Source organism: Sebastes umbrosus, chromosome 12, assembly GCF_015220745.1.
Source record: "Sebastes umbrosus isolate fSebUmb1 chromosome 12, fSebUmb1.pri, whole genome shotgun sequence".
In the NCBI taxonomy this organism is placed as follows: Eukaryota; Metazoa; Chordata; class Actinopteri; order Perciformes; family Sebastidae; genus Sebastes; species Sebastes umbrosus.
This window is the reverse complement of record NC_051280.1, coordinates 6,167,297-6,185,192: the sequence shown is the minus strand read 5'-3', so window position 1 is coordinate 6,185,192 and position 17,896 is coordinate 6,167,297. Positions and strand designations below refer to the sequence as shown.

Genomic DNA, 17,896 nt, shown 5'->3' with positions numbered 1-17,896 from the left:
TGCTATTGGGTGCTAAAAAGTCAGTGTGTATCTTGAACATTGCAGTGAATATCCACAAGTCACTATTAATAATCTGCTGTAGTAAATATCTAACATTTGGATTACTAAAGAAATGGTTTGAATGGAGAGAATATCAGCACAACCTCAGTGTAACAGTGGATGAAAACTATATGCCTGGAGAAAGCAGGCAGCAGCTTTATAGATGAAATGTTGTTGCAGCTGTCCAACAGTTCCTGTCACTGTTGTTCCAGAAATACCTCCACATATTGATCAGGGCTCTGGTTTCTCTTTCCAGTCACTCACTTCATCCATACTTTCATTTCCATCTCGTGTTTTCACTGATGTCTGTTTGACATCTTCTGGCTCTACTGTTTATTTGTGTTGACCCTGACAGGGACACCCCGCCCCCCCACTTCATTGATTCATATGACTATGGTTCAGATTACTGTATGTCAACAACTTTCTGTTGATATTTATGGTCCCCAGAGGATGAATCGTAATTTTGTGTTGACCCCCTGACCTTTCAGATGCCATTAACTGAACACAGTCATACTCCCAAGACAATGAATCCTTTCAATTTTTAACATGTCGTGACCTTGAACAATCATGGCCATGCATAGCGAGACATAGAGATATAGATATAGATATCATTTAGAGATGTATATGTATATAAGATGCCTTTATATCAGCATTCTATTATACTGAACTATGCGTTTGTGTTTATCATAAACTAGCATCTAGAAGGCAGAGAGGCTAACAGTTTAGCAAGCTAGTAAGCAAGTCACATAACGCAGGATATCCAAAGACATAATGACAGAGGAAAAAGATGAGGCAGTTGGGAATATCAACATTTTCCTCAGACATATTATAAAATTATGAAGAATTACAATATACGACTAAAATGACAATATATTAACTTATTATACACCGAAAAATTTACTTCCATGGCCTCCGCTATTTCTGACAACGTTAACAAACACGTTGCAACTCGTGAACTCGGATATTTTTTTGGTTGCAGCTGGAACTGCTGCAACTTTTCGGGCTCTGAGCCAATTTTATATCATTCACAAAGGTCCAAAATTAGGTGGCGTAACTAATTACACATTTACGCATTAACACATTAACGCGACTTGCATGTTTCAGATTGCAGCGGGTTCAGTTTGAAAGCTAGAGTGAAGATACTGGTATCATATGAAACTAGAAAAACCTAATGAATCCATTGGTACCAACCATGGTATACTAGTTTGTCGAGACAGAGGCTAAATAACGCTCCAAACTTACGCTAAATTTGAACTATGATAACTATGATTATATAGTGCTACAAGCAGATTATAATGAAGGTTGTCAAAGTTAATAACGTTAACATAAATCTGTTTTAACGCCTGGTATCATATGAACCTAGGAAACCTAAGGAATCCATTGGTACATCCAATCCATTGACTTTGTTGGGAAAGGAGATTAAATAACGCTCCAAACTTGCCCTAAATTTTGGTGAGGAAAAACTGGCATGTCCATTTTCTAAGGGGTCCCTTGACCTCTGACCTCAAGATATGTGAATGAAAATGGGTTCTATGGGTACCCACGAGTCTCCCCTTTACAGACATGCCCACTTTATGATAATCACATGCAGTTTGGGGGTAAGTCATAGTCAAGTCAGCACACTGACACACTGACAGCTGTTGTTGCCTGTTGGGCTGCAGTTTGCCATGTTATGATTTCAGCATGTTTTTTTTATGCTAAATGTAGTACTTGTGAGGGTTAATATCTGTCATTGTTTTGGGTTGTTAACTGATTTATAATAATAAATATATACATACATTTGCATTAAGCATGATATTTGTCTACTCCCATGTTGATAAGAGTATTAAATACTTGACAAATCTCCTTTTAAGGTATATTTTGAACAGATACAAAATGTGTGATTAATTTGAGATTTATCACGATAGTCATGTGACTAATCGTGATTAAACAATCTAATTGATTGACAGCCCATATTTAAACCAGATAATTTCCTTTGGGTCAGAAAAACATTAGGGGTCATCTTCTGGAGGTCATGAATATAGATTACATCTCATGGGTATCCTGTCATTCAATGTATCCTGTCGAGGATCAAAGGTCATTAAGAAGTCCAGAGTAGATTTTCATGCTAATCACAAAACAGTGAGAGGAAGACACGCAGCGTCATTGACATTAACTTTCCTCAGCCTTCCTCAGCTTTCTCTATCTCTATTTGAAGAACTGTTCCACTGTGACTACATGTGTTCCACTACTTTGTTAGTGACTCACTGGGATGCAAACTCAAATAGTAATTGAGCAGCGGAGTCTTAAATGTGGAGCCTCCATTAATTCTTCCTCCACTGCGCAGCTTCTAAAGCAGCTTGTGTGTTCCTGGTATTGCTTTAGATCTGCCCTGTGGGTGCCAAGGTCACAGCATTTGGCAGCCATTAAGCCATTAAGACGCTGCAGTGTGGACACACTTTGATACACCTGTCCTTTGTCCCGTCTTCCGGTCTCTCTCTGTGGCTTTCTATCTATCTTCTCTCTTCTTTTTCTATTTGTTTCTCTCTGTTTTCTTTTTCTTGTTTGTGTTGCAGTCTGTTTATGTTGTCTTTTTTTTGTCTGAAACAAAGTCGCTCAGTCTGAATGAGGATTATGAAGCAGGAGAGATACTGTACACTGTGTAATGCTGTAATGCGCTGTGTCCTTTGACATACATGACTTTGATAGGCCAGACGGTCTAACGACCGGAAACGACCGAGACAATCCTTCCATCACGATTTCACAGCAACTCTCTCTCTTAAGTGTCAGGCACAGTTGTCATAGAAGAATAAAAAAAGTGCAAAAGATTAATGATGTTAATAAATGTTTTCCCTTTTATAACTGAGCATTTAAATCCTTTAACTTTAAATCAAATAAAGGTACGTTTATTAAAGAAATGAGCTACTTGTGCTGACTCATTCTATCTAATCACAGTTTAATAAGTAAGTTAAAAAGTGTGAGAAAAAATAAACAGACATTAAACTTATAACCATTAAACAGTTATTCTATTTCCTTATTCTGCCGTTAAGTGATTAATATTTGAATTGGTCCTAGATCTCATTTTTATTAAATTTTTAAAAGTAAGTGTACACTCTTTGTGAAATTGTGAAAAGGAATATGATAGGAGGACTAATGAGTAAGTGGAATAAGAAAAAGAACAATATACATTTATTCAAATAAATGAATTTTGTAATTCCATTTTAAATTTCAATTAATCCTGTCAATCTATTAACATATTTAATCATGATTAATAGCAAATTAATCACACATGTACATTATACATGTGTATATTATATTATTATTATTATATGTTCAAAATGTACCTTAAAGGGAGATTTGTCAAGTATTTAATACTACTATCAACATGGGAGTGGACTGCTTTATGCAAATGTATGTAAATATTTATTATTGAAAATCAGTTAACACAAAACAATGACAGATATTGTCCAGAAACCCTCACAGATACTGCATTAAGCATAAAAAATATGCTCGAATCATAACATGGCAAACTGCAGCCCAACAGGTAACAACAGCTGTCAATGTGTCAGTGTGCTGACTTGACTATGACTTGCCCCAAACTGCATGTGATTATCATAAAGTGGGCATGTCTGTAAAGGGGAGACTCGTGGGTACCCATAGAACCCATTTTCATTCACATATCTGGAGGTTAGAGGTCAAGGGACCCCTTTGAAAATGGCCATGACAGTTTTTCCTCACCAAAATGTAGCGTGAGTTTGGACTCTTTAGGTTTTCTAGTTTCATATGATACCAGTATCTAACCGCAAGTTGCGTTAATGCGTTAAAGAAATTAGTTGCGTTAAAACAAATTTGCTTTAACGCGTTATTAGTGCGCTAACTTTGACAGCCCTAATTTCAAATATTTATTTTGTATTATATTGATATGTTATATCTATAATAATAATAATTATTATTATTACACTTTATCATCTAAAGACAGAATAAAGATGTACAACAATCAATTGGTACATATAATTATCTTTATTTTTCATTTTTTTATGTTTATTAATTGATCATAATTACATACTGTCTTTAATTACAACCTTGTGAAATGGTTGCAGTTAACGTAACGTGGTTAACCTTGTGAAACGGTCATGGTTAACGTAACGTGGTTAACGTAACGTGGTTAACGTAACGTGGTTAACGTTGTGAAGCGGTCACAGTTAACGTAACACGGTTAACGTAACATTGTGAAACGGTCACAATTAACGTTATGTGGTTAACGTAACGTGGTTAACGTTATGAAACGGTCGCGGTTAGGTTTAGGCAACAAAGATACTTGGTTAAGGTTTGACAAAAAGATCATGGTTTGAATTAACATAAGTACGTCTCATAAGTAACATAAAGCTAGGGTTGGTAGTGTTGTTCAAATACATATTTTGTTATATTTGTTGGAATGCTCATTACATCCCGACAGCAACCAATAAATCAATGCTATCACAAAAAAAATATTTAAAAAAACGGTATCTTTGGCTGTCGCAGGACTGTAATTAACATTAATAATAATAATTAATGACTATTAATAATCATTTCGTTCGGGCGGAATGAAATGATTGGACAGGCTACCTGCCTGTCCACCTGTGTGCACTCTACCTGTGCACTCATTGCACATCACCGCAGTCTTCCACAAGCCCATTTTTGTTGTTTGTGTTCATAATGATAATTTTTGGGGAGTGTCTTTGGAGGGAGGCCTGAAGGGACAGACTGTCAGTGTTGCCGACTTGGCTACTTTCTCTCTAGATTTAGGGACTTCTGGAGCTAGTGCTGCTAGCTACTTTCATTGGAAAAGTGTAGGCTGCACCAAAAAATCTAGTGTACTTTTGCTAGTTTCTCAGCATTACCGACCCTACCTTTAAGCTACGGACATAACGTCATGTGCCTCAGTGACGTCGTCAGTAAAAATAACTCAACTTTTGGTTTCACACGGGACACGAACAGCGGCCCCCTGAGTTAAAAGTCCTGTGTTTGTTTGACCTGTCCAAAACCAAACCTCCCTCCCACCCTTTGCGTAATTTCTCGCTCTTAATAATACGTCCATTGCTTTGATACCCTAATAATGACACAAGTGGGTTTACATTGGAGTTATTTGAGAATCCAGTAGGCTGCGTCTCATACAGACGTTAAGGGGTGCCTCGGTGCGTCTGTATCAAGATGTCAAGGGGCACTGACCTAGTGTCAGTATTTGATGCCCGAGCAGGCTAACACTCAAGCCTTTATACACTTCTAAAAACTAGTCTATTTATACTCATTGAGTAACAGAGCACTTTGCTACAAAGTATATTGTTGTTACAGATATAATAATGTATGATGCATTATATATTTGTCCAGGTATTTGCCTTCCATCCACTCTAAACCAGGCCAGTCTAAAGGACAAAGAGGGTGCTGTATGCTGCAGCATACACAGCATGGAAAACATGAACACAGATAGTTTAGTTTCTTTTTAGCACAGAATAGTTTCTAGATAGCAGAAAATGCATAGATTATTATTATTAATATTGCTTAACTACAATTATCTAACTTGTTACTTGGGAGAGTTTTACATTAAATATGAGACAGACAACCCATATGGTATTTCTGTTACTTATTACATCTTTAGGTAGGGGTTTTTATCTGTAGAAAATTACGTGGCCTCCAGCTCTAACTACTTTATATGCTTAATAATAATATACTACTTAATAATACACCATAGTTTATTAGTTGGTTTATATTTAGTATAAAGAATCTGAATCTGTACAAAGCTAGAAACTAATATTGTGAAGTGAAAAATTAGAATATTTCCTTCTGAGATGTAGTGGAGTAGAAGTGGGCTATAAAGTTACATAAAATGGAAATACTCAAGTAACTCAAAATTGTATTTAAGTACAGTATTTGAGCAGGCTATAGTTCACCATTGCTAGAGCACAAAATCGTTTACAAGATATTTTAATAGTTCGAGCCTCTTAATGTTGCTCTCAAAATGCACCAGATTGATGCATTTAACTTTTAAAATGAACAACATTTTCTTCTGGGGGAGCAGACCATCATGACCTCGGACCCTCTAGGAGGGTCAAGATGGTACCACCTATGAAAAACCCTGTTTAGGTAATTGTCTTGAATCTCCAAACATATTATCTCGTCTGAAAAAACAGCCTTATTTAAGCTAATTTTATTGCTTTTACTTGTTTCTTGTAGTTCAGACTACATTTCTAACATCATTTGTATAAGCACTCAATCGGACATTCTCACAAAATCAGGGAGTGTATCTTTAAATTCCTGATGCAATCACTCACCGTTGTAATCAACTCACCAGCACACATGCACAGAGCATGATGCACAACCGTCTCGGTTCACTTAGAAACAGCATCTCTCAGTGTTTCCTGTCACTCATTATCAGGCTCTTTTGACATATACTTTCTTTTTTTTTGTCTGACCTTTGTTCATTATATTCTATTTTGGTATAACCCTTTTCTCGGGTGTGTCCACCTATTGCTTGATTCTTCCTCTTGGGGGAGGAAATAATGAGTAAACACTTCTAACCTCTCTCTATCCTTTCTATAGATAGCAACGCAATCCTATTACAATTATCCTGAAATGTCTTAGCAAGGGCTGCAGAGAGAAGACTCAGAGCGCACATGCTTCAGCTACCTCACTCCACTAGGACATTCAAGTTTAGTTTTTTTTTTAACAGGTATAAGGGAGTGGTGTTGAATCCCCTAAGTCCATTTTTCTAGGTGAGCCGTCCTGTGACAAGTACAGTAGGACTGCTGTGACTTCTAATCAGCCGGGAGCAGGAATGAATATGGGTTGGAGGAAAAAACTGTCTCAAAGGTTCATAAATCACCTGTGAAGTTAAAAGCTACAGTTTTATAAAAACAACTTTTTGTCATATTTGTTCAAACTGTCACTATATTCTGACAGTAGTACATGAGACAGATAATCTGTGAAAAAAAATCATGTTCCTCTGCCTCCTCCTAGTGCTCCTAACGGCATTTGCAAGATTCCACCACGCCCAAAGGAAAATAAAAAAACAAAACAATCGGAGCCGAGGAGTCTCTAACGCAGCTGTCAATCACTCACTAATTCCGACCAAATGGTCAAACTAGGCAGCGCTGATCAAATATCAATCAATATTCTGTTACTGTAATGCCTATTTTTCTCCTCAAATGTTGTCAGAAACATTTTAGTGTAATGTTAACAGTAAATGAGAATGTTTGTGAACCGGCCACCATCTTACCGGAGCAAACTTTATCATTTTACAGCTAAACAGTACACTACAAGATGTTTCTGAAAACATCTGAGGAGAGAAATAGACATTACAGTAACAGAATATTGATTCATATTTGATCAGCGCTGCCTAGTTTGACCGTTTGATTGGAATTCACAAGCTTCACAGAGAGCGATTGACAGCTGCGTTAGAGACTCCCTGGCTCTGATTGCAACCTTGCAAATGCTATTAGGAGCAGTAAAAGGAGGCAGAGGAACATGATATTTCCACAGATTATCTGTCTCCTGTACTACTGTCAGGATATAGTGACAGTTTGAGCAAATATGATAGTTATTTTTTTTTATAAAAGTTACCAACTGCAGCTTTAAATATGTAGGGGTAAAAACTATAACTCCGTCTTTTACATTTTACTCAGCAAATGTTTAATATTTTTGCTTGAATGTCTGCTGGCCCATGGTGACCAAATCTTTCTAGTGCATTGTGGGGAAAATTTAACCAATTAGTAAAAGAGGCTGTTTCGGCTCAGTTGACACACAAGAAGCAGCAAGAGAAGGGGATACTGACCTCACAGAAAGAAAGAGTTCAAGAAAGTCTTATTCAAAATTCAAAATGACCAACAGTGGTTGATTGCATATTTTGAATAGATATTCCAGGGATTTAGTATTGTACTTTCATTAAGACGGGGGACTCACAGGAGGGAGATAAAAAAAATAAAAAAAGGTCCAAAAAACACGATTTTTAATCAAATTCCCAAAAATGCCACCCACACTTCCCATAATGCAACTTGATAGAGTCTTTCATTAAAACCTCTGCCTGGTAACAGTCTGGTCACATCGTTTAAACTCCACAGCTCTAGTTTGTAACGTAGGCTTGTAAATGGTGAGATAACTCTGATGATGTCATGTTGATTTTTTGATTTGTTGGTGAGCTGATTGAACCCTTATCAAATGGTCGTCATCAAAATACGGGAGACCTCTAGACTGCCTCTAACTTTTCTCAGAGTTAGGAGGCTTTTTAAGACCAGAAACTTAGAAGTCTTAGAGTTAGGACTGACACGGCCCTTATTTTTAGGAGTTTGTCCTTCCTCGGCCAATTAAGAGCTACTTTTAGCCATAGGATGTTTTGTGAATGCGCCCCCAGAGAGAAATCCACCAGAGAGAAAATGGCTCTTCTTTTAATGGTCATTAGTTTTACGAGGATGTGCGGCACCAATTGTGACTTTGTTGGTCTTGTTCTTTTCACATAAAACCATTTGTATGAAAGCCTGCTCTGAACAACGTGTGGTAGAGCAAGTACAGCTCTAACAAAGGAAAATAGTTTTCATGAGAATCTTGCCAAATGAGTGTGAGGTTTGCAGCCAGTGTGTTCTTCGTTAGACTCGTTTTGCAATCAGAGGTCATGAGGAGAAGATGGTTAGAGGGGCGACTGTCACTATGCATAACATGACACAGCTTTCAGAGCTAAATCATCTTATGAATACTGGATAAAAAATGACCTTTGCCAACCCTTCATCAGTGCCCTCAGAACAAACTTTTTTGCCTCACTGTTGAGGCTCTAAGAAGAGCTAAAGCATCAGTATGTTGTTGATTGAGTCTAACATATTTGTGTAGTGGAATGAAATGAACACTGCAGCTACTAGGAGCCACTAGTGGGGCTTTATAGTTTTAGTCTTATTTATGCGTTTGTCATGTCAATTCTGAAGATTGTTTTGAGCTGATTAGTGTGACACGAAAGCAGCCATGAAGGTTGAGGTTGGGGGGGCAGCGCCAATGATTCCTGGTCAGAAGTCCCCGTTTGAACGATCCACATCATTGTCCTATAGGAGAGAATGCAATAGAGTTAGCACCATACTTTAGTAGCACCTCACCTCTACTGGCTTTGCAGGTTTGCAAGAAAAAAGGACAATAAATAAACACTACAAGGATCCAAATCCTATCTTGTTTAAAATATGTATTGCTAATGTAACATATATGACACACTTGATGTGTCTTTTAGTTTTGGTTCAAAACATAGTAATGATGAAATAGAGATGCTAAATAAATCAAACAGCCACATCCCAAAGTATGTACAAAGGCCCCCTGTGGACTTGAAAAAAAAACATTTGGGTGCAATGTAAAAGGTTCCCAAAAATATTTAAAGTGTACAGCTATGCCAGCAGTGTTGTTAGCAGTGTTGCTAGATTGGGTGGTTTTCCACCAAAGTGGGGTACTTTCTATTTGATTGGGCAGGCAAAAATGTTTGGGGTGGCTTTTGATAATTTGAGCTACATTTTGTACTATTTTGTCAATCCAAAATGTAGTATAATGTGTAAATTTATCTTACCTGTAATACAAATAGGCTGAAACATTTTCCTTTTCAAATTATTATCCACCAACTCTGTCATAAAAAAACAGTTGTAAAAGCTTACATCTGGTTTTAGACAGACTAAGTCTAAACGACTGGGTGTAGATCATTTTTTATTAGCGCATTTTGGTTCACCTAATTATAAAGATAAAACAGAAGACCAGAGGCATATAGTAAGAATCCACTTCTATGGAAATTGGGTGGGTTTGAGGCTCTGATTGGGCTACTAGGTGTCACTGAAATCTGGCAGAACACAGGGGGTTTGAGCTAAATGCTGATGTCAGTAAGCTAACATCCCTTAATGATTAACATGCTGATGTTTCGTTTTACATTAGCATGCTAATAATTGCTAATTAGCACTGTACACAAAGTACAGGTGAGGCTGATGAGAATGGTATTAGTTTGTGAGCTTTTTGGTCATAAACCAAAGTATGGGACAAATTGATATTTCAACTTAATTATGGCACTAGATGAAAAGTTATGGGATTACTAAAGTCCTTTCTTTTCATCCTGTGGGGAACAACTGTACCAAATTGTATAGCAAGCCGTTCAATAATTGTGATGACATTTTACTTGAAAAGTCAAGGGATCCCCGAAGTCCTCAGGACTCATCCTCTTGGGAACACGATTCAACAGTTGTGGAGACATTTCAATCTGAACCAAAGTGGTGGACAGATTGGCTGACATTGCCGTCCCTAGAGCTATGCAGCTAAGGTGGCTAAAAACAATTACAGGACTAACATGTTGCATCCCATATTGGCACACCGGATTTGACCAAGCAAGCTCTGCATGCTTTCGTTTGTCTATGTACAGATATGTGGATATGTACTGTATGGAACTAAAAATATGCTCAGCTAATACAGTAACCCACAATCTTTTCTTTGTCTTGCAGGTCCTGGCTATGATCTCCATCCTGTTCATCATCATTTCCACCATCTCGTTGTCCCTAAACACCCTACCGGAGCTCCAGGTGGTAGATGAATTTGGACAGTTCAATGACAACCCCAGTCTAGCCCACGTAGAAGCTGTCTGCATTGCCTGGTTCACCATGGAGTACATACTACGTCTGCTCTCAGCACCCAACAAGTGGGATTTCATCAAAGCACCACTGAACATCATTGATTTGCTGGCTATCCTGCCTTACTATGTGACCCTCTGCCTAACGGAGTCTAACAAGAACGTAATGCAGTTCCAGAACGTGCGCCGTGTGGTCCAGATCTTCCGAATTATGAGGATCCTGAGGATCCTGAAGCTGGCCAGGCACTCGACAGGACTCCAGTCTTTGGGCTTCACTTTGCGAAGGAGCTATAATGAGTTGGGTCTACTGATCCTCTTCTTAGCCATGGGCATTATGATCTTCTCTAGCTTGGTGTTCTTTGCTGAGAAGGACGAGGACGCCACCAAATTCACCAGTATCCCTGCCTCCTTCTGGTGGGCTACCATTACTATGACTACTGTTGGTTATGGAGACATCTACCCACAAACCCTGCTGGGCAAGATTGTAGGTGGACTTTGCTGCATAGCCGGTGTGTTGGTCATTGCCCTTCCCATCCCAATCATTGTCAACAACTTCTCTGAGTTCTACCGAGAGCAGAAGAGGCAGGAGAAGGCCATCAAGAGGAGGGAAGCTCTTGAAAGAGCGAAACGGAGTGGAAGCATTATTTCTATTAACCTAAAGGATGCTTTTGCACGCAGTATGGAACTCACAGATGTGTTGGTGGAAAAGAGAGAGGACAGTAAGTGTCCTCTGGACAATAACCTGTCGCCCAGCCGCTGGAGCTACCACAAACACTACACCAATGCAGAGGTGGGTAGCCCAGTCAAGTCCCAACATTCTCATTACCTGGAAGTGGCTCAGCAAGGCTCCCCTGAACGGGTCAAGTCTCAAACTACCCCTCAAAAACTCAACGCAAAGCGACTGGAAGACACTTACAACAAGACGGCAGCCATCCGGGAGCAGCCGGAGAGAAACAAAGAGGAGCAGATGGAGATGAAAGCATTGACTTCCACTCAAGCCCGACAAACTTCGCCTGAAGTTGCCAGGAAATTCTCCAATGTGGTTGATGAACTTTTAGTGGAAAGAGGGGAAAGAAGCTCTCTGCTCCCCAGCGCTGAAGGGGATAACACTAGTGCTAGAAACCCGCGCATCCCCCCTCCCTTGGATCTAACTCAGATCAGCACTATTGAGGTGAGCAAAGGCCCTGACAGCATCCAGCCAATGGCCATTATTAAAGAGGGTTTGTATGAGTTTGTGTCCACCCCCAAAGGAAGTGGGACTGGAGATATGGATATGGAAAGTGTCGAAAGCTCTGGAATGACCTATGACAGCATCTCCAGCTCCTTGCAAGATTATAGCAGCCCTAAAAAGACAAGAGCCCACAAGTTTGACTTCATTGGATCCCAAGACGACGTGCTTATGGCGGTGATGACACCTGTAGCAACCTTGGCCTCCACTGGATCAGCCAAGCTTGCTCAGCTGCTTTCCGACGACATGGTTTCCAGGTTCTCTCCCTCTCCTAGCTCTGTAACCCATGAAGTTAAGTCTCCGCTGGCAATCCTGCAATCTCTGTCTCCGGCCCAGCAATCTGTCAGTCCAAGCAACTCCCAGGGGGGAGGTGAGGGTTCAGCAGCCAGGAGCTTAGAGGGTGAAGGGCAGCTCACAGGCTTAAGCCACCAGGAGAAGAATCACATGGAAAGGTCTGCTGTCGGCTCAGGCAGCAGCGCTAGCCCACTGCAGTCTAAAGCCAGCCCGCTCAACTGCACCCAGGAGCTAGCAACTATGGAAGGAGGGGAGGAAGAAGAAGAAGGAAGGGATGGAGCAGAACAGAGTAGGGAGAAACGAGAAAATCACATTGTTCGGGATGGAAACGCGTCACCACCCTGTGAAACGCCCATGTGAGCCGGAGAAAAGTTCACAGATGGGGATGCCAAATGGATGGGTTGATGAAAAGGTTGACGGGATGGATGACGGCAACTACCCAGAATAAACTGGAACAACTATTACCTGGTGTGGGTAGTGCACCTGTTGACAAAGACAATATGGAAACACACATGACAGTTGTTATAGTTTTTCTGGGGCGATGCACTTGTCATACCCCACAAGACTTTTGGAGTCTCATCTCTTTACTACTGTAAAGTAGTACTATAAAGTACTGCCATCCAGAAACAGACATCTCTGCGGTGCTGTTATTATTATTATTACATTGAGGGAAGTCAGAAGCACATGCCCACTGTCTGGGTACTATCTGAAAGACACTGTCTCATATCAGTATTATTGACGTATTCTTTGTAGACCAGACTGATATGCTGCAGAGCAACTGATAAATCTTTTAGGGCTCAGACGTGAGCATAAACGAAGCCTTGTGTAAATGAGAGTATTTACGACTATCCTCAGAGAGTTTTTGTGTACAGCTCAACAGTTTCCTATTGCTTGCTATTTAGGCCTATTTCTTATGATGGACTAATAACACCAAGGAAAGACAGGAGGTGGAGGGAAGTAATATTTTTTTACAATTATCTAAGCAAAATTGATCTTTTACAAGACTTGAAAAAATGATGAGTCTTCATTCTGTATAGTGGGTCTTGCTTACTCATCATTCTCTCAATCTAGGTATTACGCTATTGTAATGGTACCCAGATCAAACACAGCACTCTTTATCACTTCATTGGACACACATAACATTGTATACAGTGCAGGAGGACATCCGCTGTATCCCTAAACACTGACCGTGTATGTTCAGTTTTATGTATGTTTCTCTTTTTGGTTTTGAATTTTTGTCTCTCCTTTTTCTATAATACCTGAAATAGGGTCTTGAAGGTGAAAAGGGAATAGACTAGGGATGCAAAGGCTATTGTATTTACTGCTAGACACACACTTCTAGAATAAGAGAAGTCCTTAAAAAAAGAAAAGAAACAGCTAAGGAAACAAAATACTCACAAGGAGACAGGTGAAATGATCAGATATAAGGACAGTGTACAAGTTCACTGATCGCTCCTGTGTGGGTGATCTCACACTGCCTGTGTACCAGCTCAGGGGCTCCTCCTTCAGTGTCATGCATTGCTGTACTGAATGTGTCATAGCAGGCCGACGTGGCTTGAACCATTCCAAAGGAACCTCCAAATATGGCTGACCGTCTTTTCCCATCCTTTATCAAAACATTGACCGGCCACTTGTTTAATGGTGTGTTCAGGCTGCCCTCCTGAATTCAGGAAGTTGACGAAGAGCGCCCAAACACAATCTGTTTTAGTCTCTGTGAGACTACTGTTTTATTAAAGAGTAATTCCGGTTTAATACAACTTCTTTCTATCACTAATAATAACACTATATGCACACCAATTTAATTGTTGAGATCTGGGAACACGGTGACATCAATAAAAAGAAGACCAACGGGTCAAGAAACATGAGCAGTCAAACTATCAGACTGGTTGGAAACCGACCAACATGAGCAGTCAAACTTATTTGGAAGAGAAAACGAAGACAAAATGTGGAAAGATCACCCAAGGATCCATCAATATACCTACCTGTAAGCCTTGGTTTTACTCCCAATCGGACGTGTACACGGAGAGTTGCACCATGGCCGCGTATTACTTCTGTTTATACTCCTTTCTGGAGTCCACACATGTGCAGTAGATCGTTATGCTACCACTGGTAGCGTAGTGGCGGCGCGGAAAAGTCCGGACAAGTTTGTGTAGTCACAACAAATTGGAAGTATGTTTCCAGACAGAGTCTATGGGTACACCTTCCGATGCCGATTTTCGGCACGCGGACCCTTGTGGATGCGGAAAGTATAATTTCGGTTTTAGGCCTTCAGTATGCTTCTTGGGGAGGAGGCTGAATCCAACCATTCTTGTAACTTTCCCAAACCGCCAACTCACCGATCACTTCCACAGTGATTGACCAGGTTTGTGGAGGTGTGACAACAGTTTAAACTTCTCCCTCAGGCTTTGAGTGCAACACCTTGACAGCCGGAGGAGAGACCGCCTGAAAGTGGTGCTATTAATTTCATCAAGATTATAAAGACCGGAGAAAAAAAGAGTTCTTGGAGAGTGATCAGGGAGGCAGGCAGGTTTCCCCCCCTGCCTTCTAAACACTTCTGTTGTACAAACTAACTTTCTTCCAAGCATACTGGACCCTTTGTGTGCACACAGTTCTCCTATACAATAAAGGATTATCAGCATAATTTCGCTTTTAGTTTTACCTCCAAATAAAGTGGCTTAGATGCTCTGGGTAAACTGTTGGTTTGTTTTAAACCCGTCTGATCATCTGACTGTGTTTTCTCGACTTGTTGGACTTTGTTGTAGCAATGTCGCCATGCTCCCAGATCTCAGCAGTTAACTCGAAAAATGGACAAAACTACCGATGCAAGACCAAGTGGTAATACACAAATACACTATCCTTTGAGGGAGGAGGTTCAGGTTCAACCTACTGCCCTTAAGTCCTGCAAAGGCTACACCTTTGAAGCCCACTGAAGGAGGTGGCCCCTGAATTCATGTGATTCCACACACAGTTTGTACTGCTCTTCCCAGCGCTTGTTCATGTATGATGACTGGGGGGAGGGGGGGTATGTGTGTCTGTGCAGCTTGTTTTTTTTGCACGGCTGCTGGTTGTATTGTGAAGGTAGTATAAGAGTGCCCTCTACAGGCGTTCTTAAGGCACTTGAATGGAAGAACCTGATGCCTCTTTAGCACTCTGTGTAATCTTATTTAATGGACATATTTGTATTAGATCAGCTGTGCATTCATTTGAATGCATGCTGACACGCTCAAACGCACATCTAATTGTGGATAACTCACACAGTGCAGAGTGAGTGTGTAGTGATGGGACCAGTCACAATGTGAAAAATGAATTCTAAGTATACTTTCTAGATGAAGATGTCATATTTTTGTTTGCAGTTGAAACTAATTCATTGCATTTTTATAAGGTGAACTTGGAGCTGTGTGTTAACATCTCAGTATATTTAAAAAAAATGGGTGCCTTTTCATAAATAGACAATTTATGAGAAGGTGGGAAAAAAAACCTGTACAATTTTTTTGTTTTTGTCCTGATTTTCTCTCGTTTATCTCTGTTTAGTGGATATGTTGATATGCAAATATGCAAAGCTTTGTGTTCTCTAATCAACTCCAGTCAGTCATCTAGTTCTCATGCAACATAGCTTACTGTTCTAACCTCACTGTGCCACAATGTCGTTTTTTTTTTCAGCTAATGAAACTTTTTTGTGGAAAGTAGAGGCTTCAATTATGTTCAGTAGTGACTTCAGCTTGGATCAATTTGGTGCTGCAGCAGTACTATATACTGTATATTTCCAACTGCAGCACTGTACTAAATGTGACATTTAAAAGGTGTTGGTTAACCACAACCAAGACGGTTGCCACCCCTCAGCATGTGGAAAATGATCACAATAGGCAACCCGTTCTCACTCCTCAATGCGTCAAATACCGGTACTTGGTCAGTGCCCCCGCTGTTGGCTTTGTTTCCACCGCGGTCTAAAGACCTGTGGAGATTAGGCAAATTAGTCCGCTGACGTATGAAAAAGCAACATGACATGAGACGAGGGCTGCTGGTGGTCACAGAGGTTAACACACTCTGCAGCCTGCAGTTCAGTGTGTCGCCTCTTCACTTTAAAAAACATCCTGGGAAAATTTTTTATAACAGTATTTGACGTGGCGAGAGTAAGAACGGATACGGATATGTGACAACCAGATTTACTTCTGTACAGTAGCTTCTAGTAGAAATGCAGTGTGAGATAAAAAAAAAAAAAAAAAAATGACTCCTTTTTTATAGATCTTGTGAGTGGAAGTGTTGGGGAGCGCTAATTTCTAATTGTATGCACACTGTTTCTTTCTGTTAGCCAATATCCCCAAGCAGGCTGGTCAAGGCAGTTGATTAGATAAGAGCTTTACTGAGCCACAGCTTGATCTCACTGGAAATCCCTTCTTATGATAACGGAGAATATTTTTGACATTGTGAAGGTTGAGAAATGCTACCGTATGGCCCCTTGTCCTTTCACAAAACCACTGAAAATAACAAGCTTCCAAAATTCTTCCGCATGTTCATGACATGTTTTGTTTTGATCAGAAGTGTCTCTGTGCGGATCAGGGACCACATGAACACTGCTTTGGCTTTCCTTTGGACAACCTCAAACTCATCACAGTCATCTGAGAAATGTCACAAAATCTCCATTTGTATTTTGTTGATGTCGGGTTTTGTACAGTTAGATACAATCATCCAAACCAGACTCTTAAAAACCTGCTTCTTCACCTCTCCCTTCTTTTATTGTTCTTTAATGTTCCACTCTTCCACCCTCATCTACTTTGTTTGTTTAACAGTAGCCTGTGTGATGATTAGTCAGTTTCATTATCTTGTAACATACATAGTGAATGATAGGGACTTTTTGATTCAGTTACCAATATGCAAGACAAATAAATGTGTTCATGTGACCTACTTTTTGTGTGTTTTGTGTTATGTGTATGCATGTGTGTGTATGTGTGGATACAGGCAACTTGGCGAAGTGGGCCCCAAAATGTGCAGCCTCACTGCATGTCAGATGGTGTTGGTAATATGGTTCTTACACATTTGTTACTAAACTATATGCACAAACATGAGCAAATTATTTACCACATATACTTTATACTGTACTATAGATTAAGATTTTGCAAAGACAAACTATGATGAGTTTATGAAATGATTGTTAAAGATTAAATTACTACAACAGTATAAAGAAGTTAGTGTTAGGGCCACCATGACGTGCTGCACCATTACAACGTTGCTTACATGTTATAGTAATAATAATCCAGCGAAGGCCCTACTGAAACTGTAGGAATTATTTTTCTTCTCTCAAATGAATCGCATTTTTGAGGGCCTTAACATGTTCCAAAAATTGTTAAACTTGGCACATTATATATGACTTGTAGAGTATATATGAACTGTAATAAAAACTCCACTATAAAACAACAGAAATCCAACCAAACAACAGATGATATAACAAAAGTAAATGTTATTGCTTAGAAGAGGAACAATCATGTTACAGTAACATTTACTGAAAGTTGATTTATGTAGTTTAATAGCAAAATGTTTCCCCTGTAAATTACATCAATCACAATGTAACATGTGATTAAAATAAACCGTAAAGTATCTAGATGCATGGTAATAAAACACCTCAAACTACTTGATTTAAAGATACTTAAATTAAAGAAATGAAAGAATATCAAAGTACTGGCTATCAGCGCAGTCAGACCAGCGGTCCTAATGCTCGTTTCACTAAAAAAAAAAAAAAAACACTTCTGAATGGATGA

At 39.6% G+C, this 17,896-nt stretch overlaps 1 protein-coding gene across 1 annotated transcript in view; it reads left to right on the top strand.

Annotated features, from left to right (window-relative positions):
- The window catches only part of LOC119498365 (potassium voltage-gated channel subfamily B member 2-like), a 34,451-nt gene extending 19,846 nt beyond the window's left edge, over nucleotides 1–14,605 (top strand). The window contains exon 3 of the mRNA XM_037787196.1: nucleotides 10,497–14,605. Coding sequence (XP_037643124.1) covers nucleotides 10,497–12,503 — 2,007 coding nt within the window. The 3' untranslated portion in view covers nucleotides 12,504–14,605. The remainder of the gene's footprint in view (nucleotides 1–10,496) is intronic.
- The last annotated feature ends 3,291 nt before the right edge of the window (nucleotides 14,606–17,896 follow it).